We start from the raw sequence: 10,395 nt of genomic DNA, 5'->3' as shown, positions 1-10,395 counted from the left end.
GTACAACAACAGTTACCACTCGAGAATTAATGCCGCACCTTTTGAAGTATTGTATGGCCGCACGTGCCGATCTCCTATTTGTTGGGCCGAAGTAGGCGAAAAGCAAATCACCGGACCCGAGGTAGTCCATGAAACAACGGAGAAGATTGCTCAGATTCAAGCTAGACTTAAGACTGCTCGTGACCGTCAAAAGAGTTATGCCGATCTTAAACGTAAAGACTTTGAAATCAACGTCGGTGACTGTGTAATGTTGAAGGTTGCACCTTGGAAAGGTGTGATTCGTTTTGGAAAACGTGGAAAGTTGAACCCACGATACATTGGTCATTTTGAAATCTTGGAACGTGTTGGACCCGTTACTTACCGTTTGGATCTACCAGCACAATTGAACTCAGTTCATCCTACCTTTCACGTGTCAAACTTAAAGAAGTGTCTTGCTGCACCTGAACTTATCATACCACTTGAGGAACTTACAATTGATGACAAACTTCACTTTGTGGAAGAACCTGTTGAAATTATCGATCGTGAGATCAAAACTTTGAAAAGCAACAAGATTCCGATCGTCCGAGTACGATGGAATGCCAAATGAGGACCTGAGTTTACCTGGGAGCGAGAGGATCAAATGATGCAAAAGTATCCTCACCTTTTCCCAACTCCTCCATCTACCTCAGCTTAAATTTCGGGACGAAATTTTCTTTAACAGGTGGGTAATGTAACGACCCTGGATTTTCCAACGTTTATTTATTAATAATGTTTATTATTAATACTTGTGATTAAATGAATGTATTGTTTATATACATTTACTTGTTACCATGATTGCCCGTACTTGACTTTAAATGCCCGAAACGTCTTTGTGACACACGAAACTTTCACGAATAATATTTTCGAGTATTATTTACATTCATGATTAAGTTTTATTAATCATTTTGATTAACTAAGGTTATTAGTTGATTACTTGGGCCTTTATTAGTGTTATTGGACTTTTACTTATTAATTACTTGAACTTGGGCTTGATTAATGTTAATGGACTCTTGAATGTAGACTTATAAGCACACCCTACATCTTAATGAACTAACTAGCCCATTCTTACTTGTAAGTATCACTTTATGGATCAACTAGTTAGTTTAACTTTGTAAAGAATCTAGTTACAACATAATCCCCATGCATGCACCCTTATTAACCAACCTTTTAAGCCTTACATACTAGTGACTAGTGGACCAATTTCTTCCCCTTGATTCCTTGTTTAGCTGTCGGCCTAGGTAGTAGAACAAGGGTGTTTTTGTTCCAATTTTTCTTATTACTTCACTAGCATTTTACTCTCATTTTCTCACACACACAATACTTGCATTTTCTCTCATTTCTTTCTCTTATTCTCTCTAAATATTGTAAGTAACTTGAAGCTTTTCTTCTCTTTCTTTCCTTCTAAAAACCGTAACAATAACCCTCAATATCATCATCATTTGTTTGTTGTCTACTTGTTCCTTGTTGTTTAATTACTTACTTGTTGTTTGTTACTTACTAATTATCAAGAATCAAACTTGCTAGTTTGTTCTTCATTTATCTTGTATTTACAAGAACATAAGAGAGCTTAAACTTTCTAGTTTATGCTCTACATTTAAAGTTTTAAAAGATCAAAGTTCATGTGTTGAAAGCATATTTGTGATTCATGAGGTAAACTTTAAAGTTTACTTCCTTAAAGATCAAGACTTAGGCTTGAATCTTTAAAGTATGAAACCCATGAACTTATTAACTTGTTTATTTAGTTTAATACTTCATTTACTTGCACTTTAATTTCATGTTTGTTGGTTTAAATGGTCAAGTATTACAAGTTAGTCTTGATCTCATACTTTCTTGAACTAAAGTTAACTTTGAAAGTTCAAGAACATGTAAGTAAGCTTTCTTTAACTATAACTTTGTACACTTATGTTAGATCTAGACTTTTGGGTCTAGGATCTTCAAGATCTAACTAAGAACTATGTTCTACAACTTAAGATCTTGATTTCATAAGTTTACTTTCAAGTTTGCAACTTATTATTAGTTTTAAAGTTCATGTATGTGTTAGATCTAAGACCTTGATGTAACTTTGGTTCATCAAACTTCATACAACTCTTAAGTGAGTTGTGCTACATGTCTTAGACTTACACTTGTGTCATAATAGTCAAAACTTGGTTAATATTACTTTTATAGTTCATGTATATGTCGGATCTAAGACTTTGATGTAACTTTGGTTCATCAAAACACTTGCAACACTTAAATGAGTTGTGCTACATGTCTTGGACTTATACAAGTGTTATTATGGTGAAACCTTGGTCAAGATAATGCAAACACATCAACAAGTTGTACACTTGAAGCTATATGCATCAAGGATGAGAACCGTGATTAGCATCGAGTACCAAGAACTCCCGGAACCTACTGTTTTACTATTTATGTGTCTGACCCGTATGACCTGGGCTACTGTCAAGATGATTTTCTGATAGCTCTGTTCGAGTAGATAATTTTTCATTTAGGACTCGTCTTAATCCGAGTTACGGTTTAGGATTTATGGCCCTCCGATCGTCCCTATGTCCTTTTAACGTTGTGCTGAAAATTCTGACCTACTCGCACTTCGACCGTCGCCACAGTCAAACGAAGACGAGTTTGCTTCTGGAATTTTTACCACAACTAAAGGACTCATATACGGAGCCATGGCCACTGGTCTCACCTTATTTCAGTAGGTGTAGAGGCCGTGGTGACTGATCGAACTCAGCCTTTGTTTTAAACTCTTTCATGAACGAAACTTGCTTTACACCTTTTGTTTGATGATGAATGATGATGACCTTTAAGACCTTATTTACATACATTTAAACATTTTGGGATGATTTACTGACTTAGTACTATTTGACTTAGGTTGAGGACTTTCCGGACCTACACACTTGCTTATTTCCCGAGTCATACTTTACCGCTACTTTATCATTGTGAGTTATAGCATTCCCTTTTTACTTTAACTATTTTGGGAACTGAGAATACATGCGCATTTTACGTTTTACATACTAGGCACGAGTACTTAAACTTATATATGTGTGGGTTATACAACGGCATAAACATTCTCTTTAGCTCGGTAACGTTTAGTCATTGGTTTTTGAACCGGTGAACGCGAATCTTAGATATGGATCCATAGGGTTTGACATCCCCACTCGGGCTAGTCACGCTAGCATTTAACGAGTGTTTAATACTTCGTAAACATACGCACTTACCAAGTGTACTTTCAGGGGGTATAAACGTTAAGTTAGTTACCAAGTGCCCACGGTTAACATATACTTTATCTTACTGTTTTGAAATGCTCTTTGTAGCACTGAAATCTCGTGGCCTACCTTACATACTGTTATACTTAAACTATAGCTCACCAACCTTTGTGTTGACGTTTTAAGCATGTTTTTCTCGGGTGCTTAAGGTTAGCTGCTTCCGCTGTGTACTAGTCTTACCGTAGACACTCGCTGCTCTAGTGTTATCACCGCATAAACTACTTTATCTTGCATTCAAACTTTAATACACTTGAAACTATGTTTTGTAACGACCTAAGGGTCACATACATTTATTCATGCTTGCTATTCGTAGAAGCATACTGTTGGTGTAAAACATTTGATGTCGATTATGACGTCACCTTTTTATCGTGAATGCAACTTCTTTTATTAAAGCATATAGTACTTAACCTTGTAATGATCCTGTTGTTGATGATTCGTACACGATGGTTTTGTACGGGGCATCACACAGATTGAGCTTATTTTATGTGCAGATTGATCGAACAGATGAAATCAACATATGACATTCAATCGGTTGCACGTTGATCTTCAACCTCTATGCAGATTGAACTCAATCTTCGTACAGATTGAACTCAATCTGCACACAGATTGAGTTCAATCTGCACAGAGATTGAGTTCATCTACAAAATTTACCTACTCAATCGAATGTGCATATTCTTAAATCAATCGAATTAATGTTTGAAATTGATGTTACCTTGTTCCATTAGCAGCGACTAGAAGATTTTGTGAAGGATTCAAGGTCTGAAAACAACTGAATCGTAAAAATCAAAGTTGCAGTTCATCTTCATCATTCGACACTGTTCATCATGAAATTGAGGAATTCGATGATGATTTGGAGTATAATCTTTCAAGGAAGTTGATAATCGCTGCCTTAGGATCTTGTTTCAATCGATTTTAACTTTCAATTTTATTGATTTTGATGTTTGGTAAAATCACATCGTGGTTCGATGGGTTCTCTCCATAGGAGAATTCTTCGGGGATCATTTCACTATATATATATATATATATATATATATATATATATATATATATATATATATATATATATATATATATATATATATATATATATATATATATATATATATATATATATATATATATATATATATATATATATATATATATATATATATATATATAAGGCAGGATCAATGGGGAAGTAACCAATCGGGGGGAAGCGGGGGGAAGCAAAATTATTTATTTTTTTCGTTTTTTTTTGGAATTTTTTTTCCGGCATCAAAGTCACACGAAAATATGAACATTTAGAAGAGACACTTCATGATGAATGTTATTATATAGGCGGGAAAACGATCGACAAAAATAACATTCAAGATAATATTGTTCGTGAAGAATATGAACGCTTTTTCATGTTTTGTGAAGTAAAATTTAGCCCGATTTAGAGTTTAGGGTTTAGGGTTTAGGGTTTGGTATTTTGGGTTTATTCCATAAACCCAAAACACCAAACCCTAAACCTAAACCCTAAACCCTAAACCCTAAACTCTAAACCGTTCGTGTTAAAAAACTCAATCTAAATCCTAAATCTAAACCCTAAACCCTAAATTTTAAAACCCTAATATCTAAACCCTAAAAACCCTAATATCTAAACCCTAAAATCTAAACCCCAATAGCTAAAACCTCAACATACGCTCGAAAAATACGATAATTGTTATATATTACTTCTTCGAGCGTTTTCCCGCCAAAATAAAAACATTTATCACACAGTGTCTCTACTAAATGTTCATATTTTCATCCCATCTATAATGTTCGTGAACAATGTTTTTTCAAAAAAAAAGAAAAAAAAAGTTTTTGCTTCCCCCCGCTTCCCTATATATATATATATATATATATATATATATATATATATATATATATATATATATATATATATATATATATAGTGGTTGGATCAAGAGGGAAGTAACCAATCGTGGGGAAGCGGGGGGAAGCAAAAACTTTTTTTTTTTTCGTTATTTGAAAAAACCTTGTTCACGAACATTATAGATGGGATGAAAATATGAACATTTAGTAGAGACACTTTGTGATAAATGTTTTTATTTTGGCGGGAAAATACTCGAAGAAGTAATATATAACAATTATCATGTTTTTCGAGCTTATGTTGAGGTTTTAGCTATTGGGGTTTATATATTAGGGTTTAGATATTAGGGTTTTTAGGGTTTAGATATTAGGGTTTAGAAATTTAGGGTTTAGGGTTTAGATTTAGGGTTTAGATTTAGGGTTTAGATTGAGTTTTTAACACGAACGGTTTAGAGTTTAGGGTTTAGGGTTTGGTGTTTTGGGTTTATAGAATAAACCCAAAACACCAAACCCTAAACCCTAAACTCTAAATCGGGCTAAATTTTACTTCACAAAACATGGAAAAAAAAAAGTTCATATTCTTCACGAACAATATTATCTTGAATGTTATTTTTGTCGATCGTTTTCCCGCCTAAATAATAACATTCATCACGAAGTGTCTCTTCTAAATGTTCAAATTTTCGTGTGATCTTGATGCCGGAAAAAAAATTCCAAAAAAAACGAAAAAAAATTTGCTTCCCACCGCTTTCCCCCGATTGGTTACTTCTCCATTGATCCTTATATATATATATATATATATATATATATATATATATATATATATATATATATATATATATATATATATATATATATATATATATATATATATATATATATATATATAGGGGCAGGATCAATGGAGAAATAACCAATCGGGGGGAAGCAAATTTTTTTTTTTTTGAAATTTTTTTTTCCGGCATCAAGATCACACGAAAATATGAACATTTAGAAGAGACACTTCGTGATGAATGTTATTATTTAGGAGGGAAAACGATCGACAAAAATAACATTCAAGATAATATTGTTCGTGAAGAATATGAACGTTTTTTTTTCTTCATGTTTTGTGAAATAAAATTTAGCCCGATTTAGAGTTTAGGGTTTAGGGTTTAGGGTTTAGGGTTTGGGGTTTTGGGTTTATTCCATAAACCCAAAACACCAAACCCTAAACCCTAAACCCTAAACTCTAAACCGTTTGTGTTAAAAACTCAATCTAAATCCTAAATCTAAACCCTAAATCTAAACCCTAAACCCTAAATTTCTAAACCCTAATATCTAAACCCTATAAACCCTAATATCTAAACCCTAATATCTAAACCCCAATAGCTAAAACCTCAAAATACGCTCGAAAAACACGATAATTGTTATATATTACTTCTTTGAGCGTTTTCCCGCCAAAATAAAAACATTTATCACAAAGTGTCTCTACTAAATGTTCATATTTTCATCTCATCTATAATGTTCGTGAACAAAGTTTTTTCAAAAAACGAAAAGAAAAAAAAAATTTGCTTCCCCCCGCTTCCCCCCGATTGGTTACTTTCCTCTTGATCCTACCACTATATATATATATATATATATATATATATATATATATATATATATATATATATATATATGCATGTGCAGGTCATGGAGAGTTTAGAACATGCAATGAAAATGAAAAGGGATGCACCAATACTTGTTGAATATTTGGGAGGTGCAGTAGGCGGAGTATTTTTTTAAAAATCCTGATTTACAATGTAATTAATTAAATAATTAATTAACAGTTAACAAACTCCGTATTTACGGCGTCGAGTCGGCACAATAACAAACTCCGTAACGGCAACTAAACAATCCAACGGCCTACATCAAACCCATCTACACAATCTCTTCTTTCCACCGTTGGATCAAAACCCATCAATCGAGCGGGCTAATTACCCTTCTAACAAACATTCAAAATTCATACTTACAGTTACAACTTCCATCACTCTCATTTCATATTCACAACTCATAACAAAAACAAATTCCAAAGCTGGATTCAATCATTAATCTCTTTCTAAACCCAAATTATCAAAATCAAAATGCCTGATTCCAGAAAAAGGAAACTGAAAGATGGAAAGTATTATAGATTGCAGAGTTTTCTGCAACCGGGTTGCCCGATATCTTTATCGGGTCCGTTTCGTGACAATGTTCGATTGTTTCTGCGAGAATGTGGGCAGCTTGAGGAGTATAATGTTGAAGGAATGCCGATATGGTGCACGTTTCTTGTTCACGAAAATCGGGGGATTGCGGTTCCGTTGTATACAATTGAAGAATGTGTTAAGAACTCTGTTCATCCACTTTGTGATCACTGCCGGTGTTCTGGTAATTTTATTAAATTTTTAATTTTTAGAATTGGGTGTTTATCAAATTGTCTTAATTTTGAGTTTATTAACTGGGTTGTTGTTGATTGCTGATGTAAGCTAAATTAGGATTAAGTTTTAGAATTGGGTATTTTTCAAACTGTCTTAATTTCAACTTGTCTCTTCATCCACTCTGTGATCACTGCCGGTGTTATGGTAATTTGTTAAATTTATAATTTTTAGAATTGGGTATTTTTCAAATAGTCTTAATTTTGAGTTTATTAAGTGGGTTTTTTTTTTATTACTGATGTAAGCTAAATTAGGGGTAATTTTTAGAATTGGGTATTTTTCAATTTGTCTTAATCTCAAATAGTCTCTTCATCAACTTTGTGATCACTGATATAAGCTGAATTAGGATTTTTGTTGTATAACTAGTTTATTTAAGTTTTGGGAATTGGGGATTTATGGTCCTAATTTTCAAATTCTTAATTGGGTTTTTGATTTTGGATCTGGGTTTGTGTTTATCGATCTTACTCATTTTCCAAATCTTGATTTTGTATCTGTGAACTGGATTAGGTTTTTTAATCAATTTTTATGTTGTGATATGGGTTTTCATGCTTAAAATATCTTAACTTCATACTTATGAAATGGGTTTCTGTTTCTTTATCTTCTTTAATTGAACAGTTTATTATTATTAAGGTGAAATTCCATTTGAATCAGTGTGTATTTAGGGTTTAACAATGAGTTTATATTATGTGTAAACAGGGTGGAGTCACCATTTCGTATCGAAGAGGAAATACCATTTCATTATCCCAATTGATAACGATTGGAACAAACCAATCGAGGATGGTGTTCTCGATCTTCAAACTCATATTTTGCACGGTTTGATTCATAGCAATGGATTCGGTCACCTTCTCTGTATCAATGGATTCGAAGGTGGATCAAAGTTTGTTTGTGGTAGAGATGTTATGGATCTTTGGGACCGAATCTGCACCACACTTCATTGCCGGTAATTTAATCATCCCTTAATTTCTCAGATTAAACATTGTTTAATTCGATAAAAAAGTTAATAACTTTTTTCTTTATTTGAAGGAAAATAAGCGTTGTGGATACATCAAGGAAAAGAAACATGGATCTTCGCCTTTTATACGGTGTTTCTTATGGGCACACTTGGTTTGGAAGATGGGATTATGAATTTTGTCTTGGCAGTTTTGGTATCACGAAAGATAAATACGATCGAGCACTTGAAATTTTGAACTCGTTAGAACTTGATAGTATCGTTTCTGAGATGCATCAAAGGTCTGTTATCAAGAAACTGATTTGTAGATACAGAGATATGTGTGATACCAAATTGATTACTGTTCGAGACCTGTTTAGATTCATGTTGTCGCTCAAATACCGGGTCCCACAAAATGATTACAACACGAAAACGAGACTGAAAGTAACGAGTAAAAAGGAGAAAAACGTGAAGTGTAGAAAGTTTTCGAATATGGCTAGTAAATTGGACAGTAGATGGTCTGTTAAAAGGCTTGAAGACGTTGCGAATGTGGTTGTGAACGGTTTGAAAAAGACGAAAAATTGCGGGATGAGTAGACAGGAGGTTCGAGATATGGCCCGTTTATACATTGGTGATACGGGTTTGATTGATTACGTGTTGAAATCCATGAATAATGTGATTGTTGGTGAGTATGTTGTGCGTCGTGCAGTTAATTCTCGCACAGGTGTTCTTGAGTATTCACTAAAAGAGGTTAATCAGAATGATGAATCAGTTGACCGAGTTGACTCAGTGATTACAAGATACACACAAAATGATGTATACAAAGATGTCGCGTATTTGTATCAGCATGTGTTGATGGAATCAGATTATGAAATGGTTGAGTTTGCTGTAAGGACTATTTTAGACTGCAAAAACTTCACAAAAACTTGGCCTTTTAACGACGATGCAGATGAGTTTTTGCGGTTTATTTGTCGAGTGATTCCTTTACGTAAAAGCTCGGTGGGCGAGATTGTGGTGGTCCCGCTTCATGCTACAATGAGTGAATTGAAAACAGCTTGTGAAAACGCAATGCAAGACACGTATTGTGCAATGGAGAAACTTAAGGTTACTGGGATTGTTGAATTGGAAGGTTTGGATGATAATGAGGTGCTGTTTGGGAGTGTTGAGTCAGGGTCAGAGATTACGATTCATGGGTTCGGGGTTGACTTGTTGACTAGTGATTTGGGTTATGAAGGTGGTGAGGATAATTGGGTTGTGAGTTGTAAATGTGGTGCGAAAGATGATGATGGTGAGAGGATGATTGCGTGTGATGTGTGTGAGGTTTGGCAGCATACGAGGTGCATTGGGATCGATGATGGTGAAAGTGTCCCGTCGGTTTTTATGTGTTACAAATGTTGTGATTCGATTAGTGAACACATGTGTACAAATCGGCTCGATGGGATTGGGTTTGTGGATTGGATGATGGTTCTTGTTGTTAGTAATGTGTATAGTGATCTTTGTTACTAGAAAATTGATTTTTGATTGTTCATTAAAATTCAAAATGGATGAATGGATGGATGTAAATATGTAATGGTACAAAATGTTTGAATGTGAATATGAGAGGCATTATATGAGGGTATAACTCATGAACATGGTTGGATTATACCGTGTGTTGAATCAGATTAGCAAAAACAATAATTTAATCTTGATTTCAATTAATCCGGTTTCACTTAGACTCTTACGAGTCACAATTGTGTTCTTATAAGTCGATTCTATAATCCCAAAAACTTAGGGGGCTTGAATTTCGACTCTTAAATGACTTTTGCGTGTTACTGTTACTAGTCTTGTGCAACTTTTACAAAAAAAAAATTTTTTTTGGCGAAATAACGAAAATTCATATAGAAACGAGGTCGTTTTCCAAAGGAAAACGCCCTCAACAGATAAT

At 34.0% G+C, this 10,395-nt stretch overlaps 1 protein-coding gene across 1 annotated transcript; it reads left to right on the top strand.

Moving 5' to 3' along the window:
* The first annotated feature begins 7,213 nt into the window (after positions 1–7,213).
* Positions 7,214–9,977, top strand: LOC139901552 (PHD finger protein MALE MEIOCYTE DEATH 1-like). The gene is made up of 3 exons (XM_071884247.1): positions 7,214–7,496; positions 8,240–8,483; positions 8,567–9,977. Exons 1-3 carry the CDS (start codon positions 7,214–7,216, stop codon positions 9,975–9,977), a joined length of 1,938 nt encoding a protein of 645 aa, XP_071740348.1.
* The last annotated feature ends 418 nt before the right edge of the window (positions 9,978–10,395 follow it).

This window comes from Rutidosis leptorrhynchoides, chromosome 3 (assembly GCF_046630445.1).
Source record: "Rutidosis leptorrhynchoides isolate AG116_Rl617_1_P2 chromosome 3, CSIRO_AGI_Rlap_v1, whole genome shotgun sequence".
Taxonomy (NCBI): domain Eukaryota; kingdom Viridiplantae; phylum Streptophyta; class Magnoliopsida; order Asterales; family Asteraceae; genus Rutidosis; species Rutidosis leptorrhynchoides.
This window is presented reverse-complemented; position numbering and strand designations above follow the sequence as displayed.

Excerpts from the sequence above, each read along its gene's own strand:
- LOC139901552 (XM_071884247.1), top strand. The coding sequence starts at position 7,214 with ATGCCTGATTCCAGAAAAAGGAAACTGAAAGATGGAAAGTATTATAGA. Across the intron at positions 7,497-8,239 it reads TGATCACTGCCGGTGTTCTG|GGTGGAGTCACCATTTCGTA; the intron begins GTAATTTTATTA and ends ATGTGTAAACAG. Across the intron at positions 8,484-8,566 it reads TGCACCACACTTCATTGCCG|GAAAATAAGCGTTGTGGATA; the intron begins GTAATTTAATCA and ends CTTTATTTGAAG.